This window comes from Triticum aestivum, chromosome 5D (genome assembly GCF_018294505.1).
Source record: "Triticum aestivum cultivar Chinese Spring chromosome 5D, IWGSC CS RefSeq v2.1, whole genome shotgun sequence".
Lineage (NCBI taxonomy): Eukaryota > Viridiplantae > Streptophyta > Magnoliopsida > Poales > Poaceae > Triticum > Triticum aestivum.
In genome coordinates, this window is record NC_057808.1 from 217,285,662 (window position 1) to 217,309,970 (window position 24,309).

Below are 24,309 nucleotides of genomic sequence, written 5' to 3' on the forward strand. Positions count from 1 at the left end.
AGGAATCCCACGCGGACTGGCCAAACACAGCCTCAACATATTAAAGGGGTTCAAGCCAGTCAAGCAAACGCTGCGACGATTTTCCGAGCCCAAGCGACAAGCTATGGGGAGGAGCTAGCCAAACTACTAGAGGTCGGGTTCATCAGAGAGATCAAACACCCAGACTGGCTAGCAAACCTGGTCATGGTGCCAAAGAAGGACAAATCCTGGCGCCTCTGTGTCGATTTCAAAGACCTCAACAAGGCTTACCCTAAGGACCCCTTCCCACTACCCCGCATTGACCAAATCATTGATGCAACCGCAGGACACGATTCATTGTGCTTCCTCGACGCGTACTCCGGATACCATCAAATTAAGATGAAGGAATCTGATCAGGCTGCAACGGCATTCATCACTCCGTATGGGCCTTTCTGCTTCAACACTATGCCTTTCGGACTAAAAAACGCCGCGCCACTTACCAATGCATAATTCAAACATGCCTGGAAAAACAAATTGGCAAGATGGTGGAGGCATACGTAATGATGTAGTCATCAAAACCAAACATGTCGAATCATCGGTGGATGACTTACGCCTTACATTCGACAACCTCCGAACATATGACATATGGCTCAATCCGAAAAAATGCGTTTTCGGTGTTCCGACCGGAAAGCTGCTCGGATTCATTGTTTCCAATAGAGGAATCGAAGCAAATCCGGCCAAAATCCGAGCCCTGTCACAATTGGCAATGCCAACAGACTTAAAAAAAGTCCAAAAGATAGCGGGGTACGTGGCAGCATTGAGCCGTTTCATCTCCAGATTAGGAGAAAAGGCACTGCCACTTTATCGCCTGCTCCGACGCACCGACCACTTTGAGTGGGCGGATGCGGCAACAACCGGATTGGAAGAAATAAAAACCTTGTTAGCAAACAACCCAATCCTTGCCGCACCAAACGTCGGCGAGTCTATGTTGCTCTACATATCTGCAACTCACCAGGTGGTGAGCGCTGTGCTCGTCGTCGAACGAGAGGAAGAGGGACATAAATTCCCACTCCAAAAACTAGTGTATTATGTATCGGCGGTCCTTACACCATGCAAATCCCGATACCCACACTATCAAAAGATAGCCTATGCGGTCTTCATGGCATCTCAGAAGCTGCGGCACTACTTTCAAGAGTGCTCGATCACGGTGGCTTCCGAAGTTCCACTCAACGACATCATAAACAACCGAGACACCACCGGCCGCATTGCCAAATGGGCTATCGAACTCTTGCCATTTGAAATAACATACAAGCCACGCCGAGCTATTAAATCTCAGGTGTTGGCTGACTTCGTCGCCGAATGGACAGAAACCAAACTCCCTAAAGAGTACAACACATACTCCAACTGGGTGATGTATTTTGACGGCTCTAAGATGTTAGCCAGACTGGGGGCTGGTGTCATCCTAACATCCCCTCTAGGGGACACAGTCCGCTACGTATTGCAGATCATGTATACAGACTCCAATAACACGGCCGAATATGAAGCTCTACTACATGGACTTCGGATGGCCGTTTCTATGGGCATACAACGCCTCGAGGTGCGAGGGGATTCGGACCTCGCTATATCTCAAATCAATGGAGAATTCGATGCAAAAGATCCGAAGATGGCGGCCTACCGCAACGCCGTACTCAAAATATCGGCCCGGTTCGAGGGGGTTGAATTTCACCATGTGGCTCGAGACAGTAATCAGGCAGCGGACATCCTTGCTCGCATGGGCGCTAAACGCGACCCCGTCCCGCCTAACACCTTTGTGGAAAGGCTTTTCAAGCCATCCGTGGTATGGCAGGACGATAGTGGAAATACCAGTCCGGCGCCGATCACACCCCCGGATGCCGAACACGATTCGGATACCATCGGGGGCTCGGGCACCGAACCAATGCCTTCCGCCCACGTAATCATGGCAGTAATTGCCCCATGGACCGAACCCTTCCTGGCCTACCTTAATAGGCGGGAGCTCCCTGATGACCAGAATGAGGCCCGTCGCATAGTTCAATGTTCGAAAGCCTGCAAAGTTCATGAAGGAGAACTCTACAAGAAAAGTACTACTAGAGTCCTTCAAAGATGTATCTCCAAAGTGGAGGGACGGCAGCTCTTGGCCGAAATACACGCTAGTCTTGGCGGCCATCACGCTGCAGCTCGGGCCCTTGTAAGTAAGGCCTTCCGTACAGGTTTCTTTTGGCCCACGGCCCGAGCAGATGCACAGGACCTCGTACAGCGCTGTGTTGGATGCCAGCTTTTTGCCAATCAAAGCCATATGCCGCCCACTGCCCTACGAACAATCCCCATTACTTGGCCTTTCATGGTCTGGGGGCTGGACATGGTCGGACCTGTTAAAGGGGGAAGCCATAAGAAGAAATATTTACTGGTTATGGTGGATAAATTCACTAAGTGGATAGAGGCCAAATCAGTAAAAACGGCTGAAGCCGGACCGGTGATAGATTTTATCTCCAGCGTTGTACACCGTTATGGTGTCCCACATAGCATTATTACTGACAACGGCTCTAATTTCACAGCCGATGAGGTAAACAATTGGTGTGCTAATCTAGGTATCAAACTCGATTATGCCTCCGTATATCACCCTCAAACAAACGGTCAGGTTGAACGAGCCAGTGGCTTGATAATGAGTGGCATCAAACCCAGACTAGTGCGATCCCTAAAGGAATCGGATAAACACTGGGTCGAGGAGCTCGACTCCGTACTTTGGGGGCTGCGAACCACGCCCAACCGCACGACCGGATACACATTGTTCTTCATGGTGTACGGCGCAGAGGCTGTCTTGCCCTGTGACATTATTCATGACTCACCTCGAGTGCGCATGTATGAGGATAGAGAGGCCGAGCTCGATCGGCAGGACGACTTAGATGGCCTGCTGGAGGAGCGCCATGTCGCAAAAGCCCGTTCCGCATTCTACCAACAGCAGGCTCGAACATACCAAAGCAGAGAAGTGTGGGCGAAGACATATAATGTCAGTGAACTCGTTCTACGCCTACCAGAGAAGAAAAAGTACAAGCTCAAGCCCAAATGGGAGGGTCCCTTCATTATAGATGAATTTCTCACTGGAGGAGCCTATCGCCTTCGCAATCCATCAGATAATCGCTTAGAGCCGAACCCATGGAACGCTGCTCGGCTCTGAAGATTCTACGCCTAAGTCCGGACATACACCTTTGTGCGTCCCTTTTTTCTCCTTTTCAATTTTTCCTTTTTTTTCCTTTTTATACGATTTCTAGCATGTGTTCGAGTAAGCCGCACACTTGAGGGGTATACATCCTTAAATGTACACACCCCACCATAACTGGGGGCTTCCCTCAATAGAAGCTTATTATTATTCCGAGCATAAATCTCACCATATATATGTGTTGTTTGCTCATATACGTCTTGTCTTCGCCATTATATGCACCTCTATGACTTCAGTTTTTGCCAAGCTGGGTTGCCTGGCTCGTGTGCTTATGCCCTACGTTCCCGCTTGTTCGGCTAGGGCATAAAGGGAGCACCTCTGTGATTGTTACAACCGGGTCATCCGGACATGTACCTCAGATGGGTGAAGCCGAAAGCTAGCGTTCTTAAGGGAATAATTGGTCGGCAGACAAACGACGAACTACCTTCGTTGCAATATAAACTCTCAAAGTACAAAAACTCCTGTGATTCTTTCGCATCACGGCTTAGGCATGCATAAATAATGCATGCTGACCCAGGGAGAGGAACCCTTAACGGAACTATTCTCGCTGGAAGATGTTTCTTACATTAAAAAGTAATATAACATAACTCCCCGAATACAGTTTGTCTGTTCAAGCACTATGACCGGATTGCCTGGTTTCCGAACATACTTGGTGTTTCCCACATGTATGGTATTCGGAAAAACTCCAACCCTTGGGTTTCGGAGGGTGAAGTGGAAGGTCTGCCATGACAATCTTTTAAATTTCGGTCGGAGATAAGTTTGATGATAAAGTATATTGTTACATGGAATCAAACGCCTACTCTTTATCTATATCATCTATCAGGCTGTCTAGTTTACAGTCCTGTTGTGAAAATTTGGCGGCTGTCTTTACTTGGTCGTACACCAAGCTAACCGGAATTTCTTGTCCGTCTGGTCCCGAGGTCCGACCCGGGCCATATGATTCAGATCAAGTCCGGTATACGGTGTTTTCACCATGGCCCAGGCTTCTCGTGTACCTTCTCGACATGCTGATGCCTTCCATAGCTCAAAATGAAGACGAGCTCCCTTGAATAACTTCACGAGCTCCTCCATAATTTCTGGAGGAGAATCGGATGGCCATAAAGCCTTCGCCATGTTCCTCATTGCTTTCCGAGCTCGCTCGTGCACTTTGGATAGCTCTTGCAGCAAGTCGCCTTGAAATCTGGACACTTCTCCCTCGGGACGCCCAGTTAACAAACCTACAAGAACAATCTCGTAAACCTTTCCATGAGGGGACCGTATGAAAGTAAGGTTAAAGGACATACTGAATATGCCGCCTTTTAGCTTTCTATTCTCCTTCAAGGCATCCGACAGCTGGGCTCGTATGTCCTTTAGCTCTTCGGCTTGCTTGATGTTTGCATCATGTAGCTTGTTCTTCTCATTAATGGTCCGTGTTAATACACGTTGACTAGAGGCTTCTTGCCTTTCGACATGTTGTTTGTCCGCCCGAGCAACCTTCAGCCTCTCCTCTAACTAATCTACCGATCCTGCAGATGTAAACAAAACAATGCATATTTAAAAATCATTGTTGGCGCAGAATCATATTTTACGGACACTGTTGTGCTTACCCTCAGGTGCCTTCTGGGATTTCTTCAAATTTTCTAGTTCGGCGGTGACAACAGTTAGCTTGGTCCGACATTCTTCAAGCTCCTTGGACAGCGTGTTATTTTTCGCCGTAAGTACCTGATGATATAACGACCCTTAAATCAGTTGGGCCAACTGCTTCAAGTCTCGGGGGCTACTGGCACATGATCATTGAATCTACTCAAAGTTTTTACCTGCATATCCTTTGAAAGCTGGTGAGTGGCTCCGGCAAGTCCATCCCGAGCAGCTCGGATATATGCATTTGCAGAGCTGAGTGCGTTGAACGCCTCTTTTGTGAAACTTGGGTCGCGCATGGCCTCTTTCCGCCGCCGGTGATTCATCGCGCTCTCCGCTTCGAAATTGGTGACGGATACATTATCTGAATCCTCTTGGAGATGACAATCCGGCATTGTGCCCGTATCAACCCTAGCCCTTGTGGCAGGGTCTGAGGCCGGATTGGTCGATGCATGGCCGGCGAGGTCCCCAGATATAGTCCAGCGTATGCTCTTCCTAAAAAATGGCATAGCGTAAAACGTCACAATTCGGTCTATCCGCCGAGTGCATGTTAAAAACTATACCTCTTTGGTGAAGGCGGGGGCCCGGTAGTATCACCGTTTGCCTTTCTTTTCAAAGACTCGCCCTGCGCGGGCGTCGCCTTCTTAGAGGACGCCTCTGATACAGCTCGGCGAGACGAGCGCCTCCCCTTCGGAGCATAAGACAATGCGGTGGGTGAGGCGCAATGGGAAAACTCTTTTGGAGGAGACGTCTCCTGGGTACTTACGTGGGAGGAGGGGAGAAGGCCGGGGTAATCGGCTATAATGGCCACTTCCGTGCCGTCGTAGCTCGCCTGATAAAAAGACTCCCTCCTTAAGTTCTATAAATATATCCGGATCTTCTTCATATTTGGGATCCAGGTCTCGAACATGGTCCTCTAGCTGCGGAGCGGGGCTGTAGACCGCCTCGACGACCTTTCTCCGCTCCTATTTGATAGAGGCGAGGGTATCCCAATCTTTCGATGATATGATAACTATCGATTTGGTGGAGACGACTTTGACGATCCGACTACAAACGTGCACAACGTTGCGCCTTAGCAATCGCTAAACCAATCTCCTGAGGTTACTGACAATGCCGGAAGCACGGTCAGCCTGACCACGAAGGTCTATTCCTGCAAGCAATCGAAGAACGAGCAAGAATATGATAATGCAATCTGAATATTGTGAATATATATGAAGTATTGATAATGATGGGGATCCGTAAGCGGTCTTGGTCTGGTCCTTGGACACAAACGAAGTACACGAAGTTGCAATGGCTAACTTTTAACTAAACAAATCCCAAGGAAAAAACTAGTAGATGGATTTACTTATATAGGAGCAAGGGGTGGCGGCCAAGGAGGTGGGAGGACGTCCCAAGGCAGCCTAAAACTAATCCTAGGTCGTACAAGGCCAATGGGCCCAAGTGGAGGTGATGCAACACCTTTGGACTTGTAGTTTGACTCGGATTCTGCTGCAGCATCAGATTGTTTCGTCCATAACTCAATGCTCCAGACGAATTTGAAGGTGAATCCAACTGGGGTGCAAAGAGCACGGAATCTAGTTTCCAACAAAAAAGAATCACCCAATTCGGAGTCCGTATGAAAGAGCTATTTCCGTTTTGAGTGAGGTGTCTGTGCAGTCCGAATCTGAATCCAGAACGTGAGAGACTTGAACTCTATCTTCTCTTGGCCCAAAAGTGAAGTGAGAGGACTTTTTGAACAGCACCTAAACTTCTCTTTTTCCCTTATCTTCATATGTTGATTGTACAAATGTTCCATACACCTGCAATTAAACATGACACAAAATTTTGTGAAGTATCTTTGTCCTGGATGACATAAATAAATTATTGCATAGTTTGCATTGGAAATCACCTCACAAATATACATGTATGCAATATTTTTGGTTGTATCCAAGGTAGTCATGTCCTCATCACTATTAAAAGTAGCCGGATTAAATTCGACTAGCATAACTCTGGAAAAAAGTTGAGTGAGACCAATAATAAAAAAACTCACCCAGTCGATGGGGTTATACATGGAAAAACCTTCCCGACATTTCAAGCGAGTGAAGTCTTCCTTCTCCCCTTTGTAAAGGTCAAGTAAGATGGTGGCCAGGGCGGCAAAATTGTCTGGACCCTTGCGTAGACAACGGGATGCATCGTCCTCCCCGTTGTAATTCCACATAGGAAAACCTCTAGATTGGAGCGGTTGAACGCATCGCGTTATTGAAATCGCCATTACCTCGATTATAGACAGCCCGGAGTTGGCAAGTACTCTGATCTTGCTTGCTAACCTCGCAACCGCCGCACTGTCTTCTTCCTCGAGGCTTCGGGGACGCCAGCTGGCGCGCTTCTTTAAAGGAGCATTGGAGAATCCGGGAAGACCGCGCCGGATTGGGTCCGGAAGAATGACATCTTCAATATAAAACCATTCCGGGGGCCACTCTTCGGATGCCTTCTTCAGAGTGCCGGACAGGTATCCTGTCCCGGCTATACGCCCTACTTCGGCGCCGCCCACCTCGAATATATATCCCTTTTGGGAGCGGGGGACGAGGCCGAAAAATTTCCGCCATAGCTCGAAATGAGCCTCACAGTCTAGGAACATCTCGCAAAGAGCAACGAAGCCCGCGATATGCAGGATGGAGCCTGGCGTCAGATTGTGCAGTTGGAGGCCGTAATACTCCAGGAGACCTCTGAGGAAAGGGTGGATAGGGAATCCTACGCCTCTCAAAAGGAAGGAAATGAAGCACACCCGCTCCTCTTTAGAAGGATTGGGGAAATTCTCCGCCAGGGCTTCACCATTGAGAGAAGTTAATCCAGCCCGAACGGAGACTAGATCCGCGGGAGGAAGATATCCCTGCGTCTGAAGTTTATTTAGATGGGCGCGGGACACCGAACAACTTTCCCAGTCGCCTTTTTGAGGGCCGTGGGGACGTGAGGAAGAGCTAGGAGCGCCAGCCATGTTTGGACGATTTCCTATGGCGAGTTCTAAGGATTTCCGCGTGGTGGGGAATGGCATCTGAGATCTAAGCTCCTTAAATAGACGCCTTCCCTGCATGGTCAAGGGGTTATATGTAAAAAAACACCTAGACCGTTCGCATTCGTTTGACACGTGGAAGCCAAGGCGATGGCAGCAAAGAATCAATAGAATATGATATTTAATGAGGAGCCGAACTATCGTCAATCCGAAGTATAATGGAGAACCCACCTTGCAAAGCCGAAGACATAAAGCCGGATACTACATCGTCATTGAAGGCAAGTTCGGGGGCTATTGAGGTAGTCCTGGATTAAGGGGTCCTCGGATGGTCGGGCTATGTGACATGGGCGGGACTGATGGGCCGTGAAGATACAAGATAGAAGGCCTTCCCCCATGTCCGGATGGGACTCTCCTTTGCGTAGACGGCAAGTTTGGCGAACGGATGTGTAGTTTCCTTTCTCTGTAAACTGACTCTGTATAACCCTGGCCCCCTCCGGTGTCTATATAAACTGGAGGGTTAGTCCGTAGAGGCTAGGACAAATCATACAGGCTAGACATCTAGGGTTTAGCCATTACGATCTCGAGGTAGATCAACTCTTGTAACCCCTATACTCATCAAAGTCAATCAAGCAGGAAGTACGGTATTACCTCCATCAAGAGGGCCCGAACCTGGGTAAACATCGTGTCCCCCGTCTCCTGTTACCTTCGATCCTCAGACGCATAGTTCGGGACCCCCTACCCGAGATCAGCCGGTTTTGACACCGACAACACTCTTCCAAACCCACTTTCAATATTACAGCAAACATATTCATCATGAGGCTTAAATAAATTTTCAAGATCATAAGAAGCATTATCACCCCAATCATGATCATTGCAATAAGTAGTGTACATAGCAAAACTAGCATCCCCAAGCTTAGGGTTTTGCATATTATTAGCACAATTGACATTAATAGAATTTATTATAACATCATTGCAATCATGCTTTTCATTAAAGGAGCTATCGTGAATCACTTCATAAATTTCATCACAATTTTCAGATTCACGAATTTCAAGCAAAACTTCATAAAGATAATCTAGTGCACTCAACTCACTAGCAATTGGTTCATCATAATTGGATCTCTTAAAAAGATTAGCAAGTGGATGGGATCCATAAACTCTTTGGTTTCTGATTTTCAATGAATACACAATTATTCCAACCAAACAAGCAAACAAGCCAAGTAAGACATAAAGGCAAAGGAAAAGACGAATGAAGGAAGGGCGAATAAAAAGACAAATATTTTCAAAAATCATTTTAGAACCGAGGGAGAGGAAAACGGGAGGCAAATGGCGAATAATGTAATGCAAGAGATGAGAGTTCATGACGGGTACTTGGTAGGCTTGGTGTAGATCTCCCCGGCAACGGCGCCCGATATTCTTCCTACTACTTCTTGAGCTTGAGTTGGTTTTTCCCTTGAAGAGAAAGGGTGATGCAACAAAGTAGAGATAAGTATTTCCCTCAGTTAAGAACCAAGGTATCAATCCAGTAGGAGAAGAACGCACAAATCACCAATACCTACACAAACAATCAAACACTTGCACCAAACGCGATAAAGGGGTTGCCAATCCCTTCACGGTCACTTGCAAAGGTGAGATCTGATAAAGATAGATAAATTAAACTAAACAAAAGATAAAATATTTTTGGGTTTTTTTGGTTTATAGATCTAAAAATAAAAGATTGCAAAATAGTAGATCGGAAACTAATATGATGGAAAATAGACCAGGGGGCCATAGGTTTCACTAGAGGCTTCTCTCATGATAGCAAATAATACGGTGGGTGAACAAATTACCGTCGAGCAGTTGATAGAAAAGCGCAAAGTTATGACGATATCCAAGGCAATGATTATGTAATATAGGCATCACGTTCGTGTCAAGTAGACCGACTCCTGCCTGCATCTACTACTATTCCTCCACACATCGACCGACTCCTGCCTGCATCTAGAGTATTAAGTTCATAAAGAACAGAGTAACGCTTTAAGTAAGATGACATGATGTAGAGGAATAAACTCAAGCAATATGATGTAAACCACATCTTTTTATCCTCGATGGCAACAATACAATACGTGCCTCGCGACCCCTACTTTGTCACTGGGTGAGGACACCGCAAGATTGAACCCAAAGCTAAGCACTTCACCCATTGCAAGAAAAACCAATCTAGTTGGCCAAACCAAATCGATAATTTGAAGGAATTACAAAGATATCAAATCATGCATGTTAGAATTCAGAGAATATTCAAATAATATTCATAGATAAGATGATCATAAATCCACAACTCATCGGATCTCGACAAACACACCGCAAAAGAAGATTACATCGGATAGATCTCCAAGAACATCGAGGAGAACATGGTATTGAGAATCAAAGAGAGAGAAGAAGCCATCTAGCTACTAGCTATGGACCCGTAGGTCTGAGGTCAACTACTCACGCTTCATCGGAAGGGCAATAGAGTTCATGTAGATGCCCTCCGTGATCGAATCCCCCTCCGGCAGGATGCTGGAAAAGGCCCCAAGATGGGATCTCATGGGAACAGAAGGTTGCTGTGGTGGAAAAGTGTTTTCGTGGATGCCTCTGGTGGTTTGGGAATATATGTGAATATATAGGAGGCAGAACTAGGTCAGGGGGTCACCGATGGGTCGACAAGGTAGGGGGGCGCACCCTACCCCCTTGTCGCCGCCTCGTGGCTCTTCTGACTTGAACTCCAAGTCTCCGGGGTGTCTTCTGGTCCAAGAAAAATCACCGCGAAGGTTTTATTCCATTTGGACTCTGTTTGGTATTCCTTTTCTGCGAAGCTCAAAAACAAGGAAAAAGCAGAAACTGTCACTGGGCTCTAGGTTAATAAGTTAGTCCCAAAAATAATATAAAATAGCATATTAATGCATATAAAACACCCAAAACAGATAATATAATAGCATGGAACGATAAAAAATTATAGATACGTTGGAGACGTATCAGGAAACATTTGCACTAAAAAGAACAGAAGATTTGTCCCAGTTCGGGGTCTGGGCAGAGCGGCTGCAGAAATGGTTAATAAGATGGACCATCTGAATCGCTTCTGGCACCGTGGCCTTGCCACAGACTAACAAATCATCGGCAAAGAGCATGGAGTGAATTGGGGGGCAGTTTGGACCGAGAGAGATACCAGACAAGCGATTTTGAATCATGGACTGATGCAAACTTAAGGAAAGCTCATTAATAGCAAGAACAAAAGATATGGAGATAAAGGACATCCCTGTCTAATACATCTGTTACTACTAAAATGCGCAAAGGGTTGACCATTGATGAAGACAGAAAATTTCGGAGAAGAGATACAAGCATAGACCAAATTTATGAAATGACCATGCAACCCTTTACGAGCAAGAGCTGAGACAATAAAGTTCCATTCAAGGCGATCAAAAGCTTTAGCAAGGTCAATTTTGAGCAAGAAAGCTTCATGTTTAAAAAATTTAAGGGCAAAAGGATGAGTGATTTCTTGGGCTAGAATGATATTGTTGGATATACGTCTACCTTCAATGAACGCTTGTTGAGATGGATCGATATAGTCAGGGAGGTGAGATTTAATTCTATTAGCCAAGGTTTTGGAAATGATCTTATAGATGACATTGCAAAGGCTTATCGGTCTATAGTCAGAAGGAATTTGTGGAACTAACTTTTTAGGAATCAATGCAATGTGAGTATCACTAATGTGAGATGGCATTATACCTGTTTGGTAGAAGTTTTTCACCATAGCAGCGACATCATCACCAATCCAGCTCCAAGTGGCAATGTAGAACTCAACATTGAACCCATCAGGTCTAGGAGAGGCATTTAGCTTCATGTCCTTTAAAGTGTTTAGAATTTCCTCCTTGTTCGGGATACTGCAGGTGTAGTCTTGGCTATCAATTGGAGGGCTGGAATCTAGAAAAGGCCTGCCTACATTCACATTAGGAGAAGCAAATATATACCGAAAATAATTTACAAATGTATTTGCAATGGCCCGCGGGTTAAAATGAATATTCTCATTCTCATCTTTTATGGATACAAGGGTATTCTTCTTTCTTCTTCTGAGCAATGCATGGTGGAAAATTTTAGTATTTTTGTCTCCTTTAGAAGCAAAGTTTTTCTTTGCCCTTTGTCTGTAAAACTCAGTAAGCTTTGACATATTTTGTTCATACCTTACAATGAGAGCTGGTTCCATTTGATGGTCCTGCATGGATAATGGTTGCATTTTTTTGAAACGAGGCAAAAGACTTGCCATTTCATTGATTAAGAAGAAGTGAGAATTGCCCGGTTAATTGACGGAAAACCGGGCTAAAATCGATACAACCCAACCCATAAAATGGGCACCACCGACCAACCTAGCCAACATGCCAACATATGGCCACACCGGCGAACCACCGACAGCTCCGACTCGACGACGAGCTTCGCAAGGGGGAATATGCAAGACTTGCGCTGACCGTGCCCTCCGCAAACGACCACTGAAAGCCTGTCATCATCACTCGTTCCACGCAGCTTCGACTTCAAAGCAACCAAGCAACCACATAAAAGCACCTCGGACACGTCGAGAAGATCCGACTACTGAAGCCCGAGCAGCGACCCGAGCTCCACTCGCCACCATCATCGTTGCCAAACCGAAATTAGCGCCCCTAAAAATGGCCGCCTCAGCAAACCACGCGGCGAAGATGCCGCCATCCACCGCTCTCCAGGTTGTAGCCGGCTTCGAGATGATGCCTCCAAGGAGGAACAAGACGTGAGGTCACCTTCATCGCCCGATCCCGCGGATCTGAGGTTTCCCTCCGGAGCCAAGGCTGCGGGGAGAGGGAAGGAGCACCACACAACAGCGACGCTTCCAAGGAAGAGCACGACGCCTGCGGACGTCGCCGTCGCCGGATCCAGCAAGGCCGAAGAAAGGATTTCTCCCGGTGACGCCCTACCAACAAATCCCCGTATCGGCCGGCTGCAAACCACCACCCACCACCCACCGCAGAGCACCAAGGGAGCACCTCCCGACCACTCCCGCCCCTGTTGCTGAAGCTGGCGCCAAGCTGGCCGCGGGATCCCTCGATCCGCCACGCCCATGCACGCACCGCCCCCTGGCCGAAGCCGCCACCACCAGATCCTAGCCGCCGCCCGACAACTCTAGCCCTCCACCGTAGATGCGTGGAGTCCCCATCACCACACCAGATCTGGAATGAGCCTGGGACGAGCCCAAGGTCGCCAAGTCCAGCAACCACCGCCCGGGTCGCAGAGGAGCCACCACGAAGCACTGGACCACCTCGCTATCGCAGGGGACGGCCTCGCCGACGGACAAAGCACGTCACCTGCAAGCACGCGCCGTAGCCGACCAGGCGCCGCCGCACGTAGCCACGCCAAGCCGCCCAACCGCCGCACCCTAGCCACGCCAAGTCGCCTCAGCACCCGCCGGAGCAGCACCCAAGGTCAGCCGGCGAGCCAAGGCCAGCCATCGCGGCGAGCAGCTCCGCCGCACGCAACCACCGAGAGGGCCACACACGCGCGCGAACGAGATCCCGTCGCCGTCGGCCGCCCACGGGCTTTGCTCGGAGACGTGTGCCGGCGGCGGCGAGGCGAGGAGGAGGGGGGGCGGCGGCGGCTGCGGGTAGGGTTTCTGCTCGAGCCGCCCTGGGAGCGACCTGTGGGGGATGAGCAACGGTTGCATTTGAATACGGAATCAATAACGCCCGAACGTCAGATTTTTAGACGCCCAGCCCGAACGCTGTTTCTACCGTACGATTTTCTGACACGAATCACGGAACAAGCCACCAGCCACGTCACTTTTTTTCTCGTTCGGAAAGAACACGCGTCGTCGTGAATGCCCTGGCTTCTCTTATCCTTTCCCCCTTTTCCCCAACGAGTCTCTCAGTCTATCCACTCCCTCCTCCACTCTGCCGCTCACTTTTCTCCCCTCCATCTCGAGCTCGTGCGGGGCTGCCCCGGTGGCGTATTCAGAGACCACGGCGGAGGAGCTCGTGCAGGTCGTCGCGCCGGCGACGTACTCGGAAGCCGCGGCGGACTGGCGGAGGAGCTGCTCCTGGAGCTCGAGCGTGGCGCTCCCAAGCGCTCGTGCTCGGGCGGCTCCGGCGAGGGCCGTGCTGGAGGTCATGGCGGCTGGGGCGGCTAGGGTCGCGGAGCCGAGGAAGCCGGAGGCGACATCGTCGGGCTGGCATGGGGCGACCACGCCGCCACGTTCCTCATGCTGGAGACGATGGCAACCACACCGCCGTGTTCCTCATGCTGCTGGTCGCCAATGCAACGGTACTTGCAACTCCGTCCCTACATCACACACCTACTGACTGAATTTTCTGCAGATGTTCAGTTTTGTTGTTGTCCTATTGAACTAGCTTTGTTTAAGTTGCCATCATGTAGTTGAACTATAGTTTGGACGCAACCGCCCCCGCGTCGTCCGGACGGACGGCACGGGCGGCTCCCGATCCAGTTTCTTCGGGACCTCCCCACCTCTCTCGCTTCCCTCGCCGCCGCCGGACGACGCTGCCGGGCAAAGCCTGTGTGGCTGACGGCGGCGGCGGGGCTCCGGGCGATGGCTTCTACGCAAGGCGCTGAACGGCGCGCGAGGTGAACAACAACTCAGCAGCGATCTTCATGCAACGTCCGAAGGCTAGAGCGATCTGCGCATGGACATGCAGCGGCAGGCGATCTGTGCACAGGGACATGCATAGGTCAATGGCTAGAGCGATCTGGGATTCTGAACTGGGCAGCATGGTGATGCCTTGGCAATGGCCTGGGTGGAGATGACCATCCATTCTCCTCCAGCAGCCTGCGGTCAAGATCATGCAGGTTCGGACCGAAGCTTCCTCCGGCTGTCCAGTACGTTGAGCATGGCAGCGTTGGTGATAAGGGTCATCTTCCCAAGCGACCCAAGACGCTCGCCGCTGTTGCCGCCGGCAGATCACAAGGCCGAAGGAGGTTGGTGGTGGCGCCTTGGGACTTACATCGGTTGACCGATGCTTGTCACTTGGCCGCAGGTGGTTCGTCCGATCGATGCGAGGGGCAATTTTCGTCCTGACCATGGCGGCACCGTCCGGCCACTCGAGCCGCAGATTGCAGTGGCCATTCAAGGGTCTTCATGAGAGTTTTTTCTTAGGATCCACTGGTTGTTGCCAGCAGCTCGCACTGGCGAGGTTGTGTGATGTAACCGGAAGGCTCCATTGGGAGTTTCGGTGGCTCTCAATCTGGCCAGTTTGCATTCAGCGGTGAGATAAATTCTATGGACGACGGCTTGACGCAGAGGAGATGGGTTGTGCAGCGGCAAGCCATGCCGGCATGTAAAGACTGTGCCTCACTTTTAGCTGCTGGGATCGCGGAAAGTGGTGGCGACAACATGATGACTTTGATTTGGTGGTGCTTCTTGAGTACCCGGTCTCGAGTTCCGAGGTGAAAACCCTAGGTCTGACCTGAATTGGTTATACCTGGCGATGGCGATGTTTTTGCGTCGTTACCTTGATGAAGGCATTGCTCGGATGTGCTCGGACTTGTTCTTCAGGGTGAAAACCTAGAGTCTGACCTTTGTTGGTCGGGTCCAGTGACGGCGACGTTTAAGCGTCGTTTCCTTCCTGAAGGCGTTGCTGTTGAAGAAACTTTCTCGTTGCGCTTGTTCTGTCAAGAGATGGTTGGTGCGGATATGGTCGTTGATGTAGTTTATCAACCGTTGTTTTGATCGTTTCAGAGTGTTTTTTCTTTTTCTTTTCCCTCGCTTAGGCATAGCTTGAGTCTTGTATGACTTTGCTCTTTGCTGGCGTTTTTTTTCCTCTTTTGTGTGTGTTGGTGTTGGCTGTGTGCATCCTGGTTATGCAGAGGCCGGGTGTGTGCTCAATGTGTTTGTATCCCCTTGATGCTTCATTTTGAGTTAATAAAATCCACCCTTTGTCGAAAAAAAATCATGTAGTTGATGGAGGAGAGACCATTGCAAACTACATGATGCTTGATGCAGAAATTTTAGTTTAAGTTGCCATTGCAAATTTTATTTTATGTTGTCATGGCAAATTTATTGTAAATAGCATGGCAAATTTAATTTAAATACGATGGCAAATTTTATATTTCTAGAACATAGAAAATTTTACTATGTAGCATCTTTATACTTGTGAAGCCATGCCAATTTTTAATTTATTTCGATGGCAGAAGTACTACATTTTCTATAACACATGGCAACTTTTGTAAAATTGGTGGTCTGATCACATAGCAAATTTGAGAGGGAATTATGTTGTGTAGATTTTTCCATGGCAAATTTGCCATTCTTTTGTAGGGAATAAACATATTTACTTGTTTTTTTGTTATTTGTTGTCATTTTCTCAAAAGTTGCCATGTCTCATGATTTTCCATCTCTCAAAATTTGCCATGGCAAAATTCTTTAAATTAAGATGTTCAAAAACATGGTAAGCTTGCCATGGCAAGTTAAGATGTTAAAAACATGGCAAACTTGCCATGAGTAATTTCTCAAAATTTGACATGTCTCAACATTTTTCCATCTCTCAAAAATTGCCATGGCAATTTTCTTTAATTATGATGTTCAGAAACATGGCAAACTTGCCATGGCAAGTTAAGATGTTAAAAACATGGCAAACTTGCCATGACAAATTTCTCAAAACTTGCCATGTCTCAACATTTTTCCATCTATCAAAATTTGCCATGGCAATTTTCTTTAATTAAGATGTTCAAAAAATGGCAAACTTGCCATGGCAAGTTAAGATGTTAAAAAACATGGCAAACTTGCCATGTCACAACATTTTCCATCTCTCAAAAAATTTCCATGGCAATTTTCTTTAATTAATATGTTCAAAAACATGGAAACTTGCCATGGCGACTTAAGATGTTAAAAAACATTTTTCACCGCATTGTTGCCATGATGGCAAGTTTCGTATTGTAAACCTCTTCTTTTGTTTTCCATCTTGTATCTCTATGTGTGTAAACTTCACGGCAACTTTTTCATAGTGTAAACTTCGTAGTGATGGCATTTTTTGTAGTGTAAAGAAGCAGATTGCCATCCCCCTCCTGTTTCATATACTCATGGCATTGTACCTTTAACAGGGTTGGCAATTTTCTCAAATCCCACACAGCATCTACATCAATCCCTTTTGATACATTAGCTTCCTGTCATGAAAAGTTTCAAAAAACAGATAAGGAAGTGTCGTCAGTAGCAACAATTAGATGGTAAGAACAATAGGGGAAGGCAAGAATTCACAATTCATCAAACTACCACACATTTTTTTCTTGTTCTTGCCATCCAAACAGATCTGAGCATGGCAAGATCAGCACAAATCTCATGGCAGATCTGAGGATGGCAGGATCAGCACAAAACTCATGGCAAGAGCTGAAAAAACAAAATTCATGGCAAGAACAGGTTCTTTTTTCATGCTGCTAAGTTGCCATGCGTGGTACTTTCAGTGTAGGGTTCACAGCTTCTGTAAGGTCCCTCAGATCTTGCCTTGGCAACAATGGCTAGATTAGAGAGGGGGGAAATAGGAGGAGGGGGAGGAGGTGGTGTGGGGCACGCAAAAATTCACCTGATTTCACTTCAAGTAGCTTAGTTTCTGTAGGGTTCCTCCGATCTTGCCATGGCAAATTCCATGAATAAGGGTATGGAGGGGAAGGGGAACTATGGTGGGGACCGGGGGTGGAGGTGGGAGACGCAGGGCGTTTTTGGATCGGGGGTCGAGGGGAGAAGCCGTGTGGACCAAGAGGGGGGTTTCGCCACGTGGTAGTTCGGGGGTTAAGGAATCATGTCCGAACAATTTTGTTCGGCTCGAGGGAGTCCCACTCCGAACAGGGTCGTTCGGACCGGCGCCCTGTGGTACCGAACGTGCGCGCGTTATCGGGTCCTGTTGTAGACGTTTCTTCTTTTTGCACAGCAGAAAAATTCCTGTTTGTAGTAGAGGTCCAAGCATTCTTAGGAAAAGATTGAAATCGTTCTCTTTCCACACTATTCTAGATGACTGTAAAACCATTATTACTTAATCAATGAATTGATTTTCCCCTGCAATTTTTTTTATCAAACTTGAAATTTCGGGCTGTTCGTTTGCCCCTCTTCCCAACGGCTGAAGGTCAGCGAGATAACATTATATACCGAAATAAAAAGAAGAAACTAATGAAAACTCTAATTTACAGCCGGCCGTCGCACTGTCACTGGAACGTCAGCATCACCAAGAAAGCCAGGAAAGCTGCAGCGCCAACGCCTGAGCAGCAGAGGTCAACGATGCCCTCCCGCCTCTCCCTCCGTTCCTTCCTTTCCCGCTTCCCCTTGGCGAACTCCTCGTAGAGCTGCCTCGATGCTTCCTCCGCTCCACGGCGTTGCCTCGCGCTCGCCATGGCCGCGATCACCGCGGCCAGCCCGTCCTGCCCGCTCACGCCGCCACCCTCGGCGTCCGCCGCGCACAGGCTTATTTCCCTGATATGCCCGTGCCGTTCGTCGCACATAACCGCCGCTTCCAACGCGATGCCGCCGCCGAGCACCACAGTGAACCGCGCCACGGAGTCCCCGGTCACCCACCTCCGTTCGATGGACACGGGACGCCGGCTGGAGACGTTCACGGCGGTGCCGGTTGCCGGGTCGATCAGTATCCAGCTCAGCCTCAGATCGCCTGGCGTTACCGGCGACGGCGACGTGAAGCCCTCCTGGACGAGCGCGTCGACGCGGAACGGTGACCCCAGGAACCACGCCGACGAGGCGTCCGTCTCGACGACGCGCGACATGATGCAAACGTCGTTGTGGTGCAGGTCAACGGCCGAGACGAGCCGCGCCGGGAGGGAGCTCGACACCGCGGGTGACGCGGCCGGGAACGGGAACGCGTCAGCGTAGAGCGCCCGGTAGCCGCCGTCGCCGCCGCAGCTGACGACTTGGCGTAGCGACGGCCACATCTGGAGGCAGAGCGCGCGCCACGCGTCGGGGTCGTTGGCGAGCTCCCGGAATCCCGCGCTCGCGCACCCAGCTGCCGCCAGGGACGCACCGTCGAGACAGCGGAGCACGATGCCCAGGACGTCCGCGGGGAGGTCGTCCATGACGGTCTCAATGCCGCCGTCGTGGTCGCACGCCGGCGAACAACCCCCCGTGGTCTCCTCAACGCGAGTTCCCGCCATGCCGCGGGGTTGATCGATCGCAGAGGTTGGCACGCAACACCACACGCACGCGGAACCGCGGTGCAACTTTTGGTTGTCGCGCCGCGATCGACCGGCGAAACTCAAAAACTTGTGTAGGTTGTGATGTGAGGCTCCAGCAAGCTACTGACGCTTCTTAAGATAAGATCCCGTGCAGGATGCTGCTTTTGGGGGTTTGATTGGGTTTGAAGCTAATAATAACTTGGTTATATATATTTGTCTGGAGGGTGAGTGATCACGGTCTGAAAGCGAGGCGACCGCCGAGTCGGCTCGTTCGTTTCTGGAGAACGGAGACGCCACGGTGACGCTCCCGCTTCAATGCGTTCGTGTGTGCACCTACATTTCACTGACATGCGGGGCCAGGCCGTGCAGAACGCACGCATGGATGCTTTGACCGGCGCGGCAGCGAATGGGATTACATTAGTTGGAGGGTAGCTTTCTTATACGTACTGATTTGTTCTCGTGCTCGCAATTTTTTTTTTTTTTGCGGGGGCGTCCTCGCAAATTTCAATCGTATTATTTCACGTTCTCGTGTTCAGAGAAACGACGGTTGCATTTGCAGGAGTGGTACGTTAAACTACGTTTATGGTGATGGCCAACAACACATGGTCCCATTTTTCTCCCACACTAATGCTCGTACCTAAACGCTCTGATTTCTTCAAACATGGGCGTGTCTCCCTGTGCTCAACACACGGTTTGTCGCTGGTATTTGACATGGGAGGCTATCTTTTTGAGAATGTTTGACATGTGCGGTTTTTTATTTTACACGTGTGTTATTTCAGATTTTGAGGGAGCTAACCGCAGGTGTCTTTGTACCTGCGGCTAATGCTCCATCCGATGACAAAGACAGAGCAACTCCAAAAATAGTTACCGTAACCCGAAAAACAAACTGCCGTTTACAAAAAGCATGGGAAAAAAGACCTCCAACAACTTCTGTTATTTTTATGGGATCCCGTTTAAGGGAAGATAGCTTCCTGTAAAAATTGGCGGGCTTAAGTCTCATGATAGGAGCGCCGCGCTCAGCCCATTTAAGGATGTCACGGTGGGCAAACGCTTCCGCTTCGAAGCCTTCTGGCGCAAGGCAGAGGGATTCTTCAAGACCGTCGAGGCGGCCTGGCACTCGGTGCCTGGAACGGGCAACCCATTCGTGGCCCTAGACAACAAACTAAGGGCAACCGCCAAGGCTTTGCAAAGGTGGAGTGACCGCTGGATTGGCAATGTGAAGCTACAAACCTTGATCGCCCTCCAGGTCATTGCGAGGCTCGCTCAAGCCATGGACAACCGGGAGCTCTCGGTGAAGGAGCATGGTCTGCGCAAAGCCCTTAAGCAGAAGCTGTTAGGGCTCGCGTCGCTACATCGCATGATTGCCCGCCTTCGATCGCGGATGTTACAACTCAAGGAAGGCGAAGCAAACACGGCGTACTTCCACCAGCGGCGGCGTAATGCCATCCTGTCCTTGTAGGCTGATGGGCGCGTGCTCACGGCTCAGGAAGAGATCGATGAGGAAGTTAACAGCTACTACTCGAGGTTGTTTGGGCCGGCCCCGGAACGGCCGTATGCACTGAACATGGATGACCCGGGCTTGCCCACGCGCGGAACATCTTGAGGCCACCTTCTCTTACGAGGAGGTTGAGAACACTGTGAAGGGGATGCCACTGGACAAGGCGCCGGGGCCAGATGGATCCACGGGCAGATTCTATGCTTCGTGCTGGCACATAATAAAGGACGACCTCATGCAAGGACGACCTCATGCGGGCAATGGAACACTTCTTTCGAGGTGACATGTGCGGCTTGCCAGCAATCAACAAAGCCCTCGTCACGCTCCTGCCTAAAGTGGTTGGAGCGGCCAAACTCAAAGACTACCGGCATGTTAGCCTCATCCATGGTGCAATCAAGATATTCGAGAAGGTCCTAGCATCATCGCTTGCGGTAGAATTACCGTAGCTCGTGGGGAACCACCAGAGTGCTTTTGGTGGGAGATCTCTTCATGATAACTTCATGCTCGTACAGCGCACGTCATGCTGCTTGCATGCGCTGCGGAAACCCACGGCCCTAGTGAAACTTGACATCTCCAAGGCGTTCGACACCATCCAGTGGCCGTTACTTTTGGAGATCCTGGAACAAATTGGTTTTGGGGCATGGTGGAGAGCTTGGATCTGTGGTATCCTATCCACATCAACCACCAAGATTGCGGTCAATGGAGTGCCCGGGGAGACAATCTTCAATTTCTACGACCTTCGGCATGGGGATCCAATTTCTCCAATGTTATTCATCTTGTGCATGGAGCCGCTGCACAAGCTATTCCTCAAGGCAACGGCTGCCGGCATCCTCACACCCCTTGCGCGCTCGGGCCTCAAGCAACGGGTTTCGATGTTTGCTCATGATGTCATCATCTTCCTCAAGCCGCTGAGGACGAATCTGGTCGCATGCGACTCCATCATGCTCATCTTTGGACAGGCATCCGGGCTTCAAGTCAACATGGCGAAGAGCGCCGCACTACCGATCCGTTGTTCCCAGGAGGAGTTCGCCCTAGTGTGTGACACACTTGGCTGCTCACTGTGGCGCAATTCCAAGGGCTCGTGGACCAACTCGCGACGCGGTTACCCCATTGGAGGGCGGTGACCCTCCCGAAGAGCAGCCAGGCCTTACTGGTACAATCTGTCCTCTCCGCAATTCCGATCCACTCGATGCTTGCCCTGGACCTCCCCCCGAAGACCATGATCACCATGATCAAGATATGTCGTGGCTTCCTATGGGCTGGCAAGGCAGACGCCGGCGGTGGCGCGTGCGCTGTGGCCTGAGAGAGGGTGTGCACACCCAAGTGGGCCGGTGGCCTTGGTATATTGGACATGAGGTGGATGAATGTGGCCCTCCAGACCAAGTGGCTTTGGCTGCAACGGGCTGATCAGAATAGGCCTTGGTCTGAGTTTTCCTTCTCCGTACAGATGGAATCGAGGCAATTATTTCAGGCGGCCACTCGAGCGGTCGTGAGTGATGGGCGAGGCACACTATTCTGGGAAGATAGATGGCTTAATGGATACCAGTTGTAGGAGCTCGCGCTGTGAGCCTATGAGCGCGCCCCGGCGTGAGTGCGGAGCCTTAGGATGGTATATGAGGCCATCACCGAGGGGAGATGGGCCAGTGATATCGGGCCATCGCTGAACACGGAGGAAGCCTCGGAGTACTTGCACATCTGGCCCACGGTCACGACAGTTCAACTGGACGTCCAACACGTGGACCGCATCGCCTGGTCCTGGGAGAAGGACGACGCCTTGTTGGTCGTGGTCGAGCCAGCCTATGCGGCTAAGTTTGCAACTCGGGAGGTGTCACCCACCGCGGCATTCACATGGCGCTCCCTGACCCCGCTCCAGTGCCGCTTCTTCGCATGGCTTGCGATCATGAATCACTACTAGACGTCGGGCCGATTAGCATGGAGAGGACTACCGCACAAGGACTCTTGCCCTTTCTATGATCAGTAGAGGAGACGATTACCCACCTGCTCATTGAGTGTGTTTTGGCGAGGGAAGTGTGGGCCAAGGTTCACAGCCATGGGTGTTCCGCACGACGCTCCGTGTGTAGGAGAGCCCCTGCCTGATTGTTGTGCCCGGCAGGATACCCACGGGTGACAGGCGAGGACGATGCGGACCTTGTGCCTTCTCGTCATGTGGGAGCTATGGAAGCACCGGAATGCCATCGTCTTCGACGAAGCAACGGCCAGCCTCCAGCAGGTTCTGCACCGGATTGCGAGCGAGGGCAAGGTGTGGAGGCAGGCGGGACTGCTACGAGGAGAGCTGGATACGTTCTTCGTGGAGGCACTAGAGTGGGCTCGTCGTGAGTAGTCCGGTTAGGCCATAGGAGGTGGATGCTGGCGTAGCACCGTGTAATCTCTCATGTAACAAAACCGCAGAGGGTTCTTCCCCTTTTTCTTCTATAATATATGATACACACACTCATACGTATTCGAGAAAAAAATTAGGAGAAGATTCTGAATGTCAATTGGTTTGTTCTTGCGCATTGCTCGTGCCATGGAAGTTCATTGCTTGTTCTTTACACAAAGAAGAAATGCAGCTGGTCAACAAGGTCACAGTAGTTTGAAAAAGATTTATGCCGTCGTTTGAGTTCTTGCATATGGTTGTCCAGCCGATTCTATTGACTGGATTGGAATGGCAAATAGTACTTTAATGATCTGTTTGAAAAACATTGTGAGGTCCATCATTGAGATATTCGAAGAAGAATATCTTCGAGCTCCAAATGATGAGGGCATTGTAGACTTTCTTAGATGGGTGAATCGAAAGGCTTTCCCTTCATGCTTGGAAGCATTGAATCCATGCATTGGATGTGGAACCCTTGTCCTACAACATTGTATGGACAATTCAAAGGATAAGGTAAAGATGTAACTATAATTCTTGAAGTTGGGGCAACACATGACCTCTCGATTTGGCATTCATATTTTGGTTTCACGGGATCTAACAACGATCTGAATGTTTTGCACAGATAGCATTTTTTTGCAAGGCTTTCTGTTCGAGAGGCGCCTCCAGTGAATTTAGAAATCGATGGGCGTCAATGACATGGGCTACTATCTTGCTGATGACATATATAATGCATGGTTAACTTTTATCAAGACAATACCAAACCCTCAAAGTAACAAGCATATTCACTTTGCTAGGACAAGAACCATGTAGAAAGGATGTCGAACGGTCAATTGGGGTTCTCCAAGCTCGTTTCGCCATTAATTATGGTCATGCACACTTCTGGGATCAAAAGGACTTGTGGCGCATCATGACTGTGTGCGTTATATTGAATAACATGATCATAGAGGACGAGAGGGAACAACTGCCTAACTATCGCTATGAGAATGAGGGGAACAAAGTTTATATACCAGCAGTTCAGCCACAAAGGGATGAACGACGATTGCATGATTTCTTGAGATACGTCAACTGATCGAAAACCACACCGGCTATGAACAGCTCCATGATGATGTAATTAAGCATTTGTGGTTCTTCAACGTCAATAAAATGTATAGATGTTCTATTCGAAATGATTTAGACCATCCAAGGTGTTTAAATTTGAATTCGGACCAATTTTCATATATTGTGGATTTGAAATTATTATCAAGTATGAATGTTCGATATAACATGGTTTGAATTTTGATGATGATATTACACGTATGTACGTGTGATTTGTACGGTTCTTTAAGGGAAAAATAGAAAAAAATAGATTTTACGGGGAAGAAGTTTACGAGAACCGAGAAAAGTAGGTCTCAGACAACTTCCCTTAAATTTTACGGTCATCCCGTAAAACTACTTTTACAGTAAGTTTTTTAGTGGAGCTATTGGAGTTGCTACAAGTACTAGTGCAGTAATTGCCAACAATT

General features: G+C 49.2%; 2 protein-coding genes and 1 long non-coding RNA gene across 3 annotated transcripts; 1 reads left to right on the forward strand and 2 right to left on the reverse strand.

Annotated features, from left to right (window-relative positions):
• The first annotated feature begins 13,002 nt into the window (after nucleotides 1-13,002).
• LOC123120429 (uncharacterized) lies at nucleotides 13,003-24,094 on the forward strand. The gene is made up of 3 exons (XM_044540423.1): nucleotides 13,003-13,249; nucleotides 13,596-14,084; nucleotides 23,602-24,094. Exons 1-3 carry the CDS (start codon nucleotides 13,003-13,005, stop codon nucleotides 23,874-23,876), a joined length of 1,011 nt encoding a protein of 336 aa, XP_044396358.1. The 3' UTR covers nucleotides 23,877-24,094.
• On the reverse strand, nucleotides 16,678-17,690 carry LOC123120144 (uncharacterized). The gene is made up of 2 exons (XR_006459343.1): nucleotides 17,348-17,690; nucleotides 16,678-16,934 (listed from the first exon to the last, which is right to left on the reverse strand). It is a non-coding gene; the product is annotated as an uncharacterized lncRNA (long non-coding RNA).
• LOC123120143 (probable F-box protein At2g36090) lies at nucleotides 17,807-19,144 on the reverse strand. Its single transcript, XM_044540155.1, has one exon. The coding sequence runs from the start codon at nucleotides 18,915-18,917 to the stop codon at nucleotides 17,964-17,966; it is 954 nt and encodes a 317-aa protein (XP_044396090.1). The 5' UTR covers nucleotides 18,918-19,144; the 3' UTR covers nucleotides 17,807-17,963.
• Nucleotides 24,095-24,309: the final 215 nt, after the last annotated feature.

Excerpts from the sequence above, each read along its gene's own strand:
- LOC123120429 (XM_044540423.1), top strand. The coding sequence starts at position 13,003 with ATGAGCCTGGGACGAGCCCAAGGTCGCCAAGTCCAGCAACCACCGCCC. Across the intron at positions 13,250-13,595 it reads CCGCCGGAGCAGCACCCAAG|CCACGTCACTTTTTTTCTCG; the intron begins GTCAGCCGGCGA and ends ACAAGCCACCAG. Across the intron at positions 14,085-23,601 it reads TGCTGGTCGCCAATGCAACG|GACAAGAACCATGTAGAAAG; the intron begins GTACTTGCAACT and ends TCACTTTGCTAG.
- LOC123120143 (XM_044540155.1), bottom strand. The coding sequence starts at position 18,917 with ATGGCGGGAACTCGCGTTGAGGAGACCACGGGGGGTTGTTCGCCGGCG.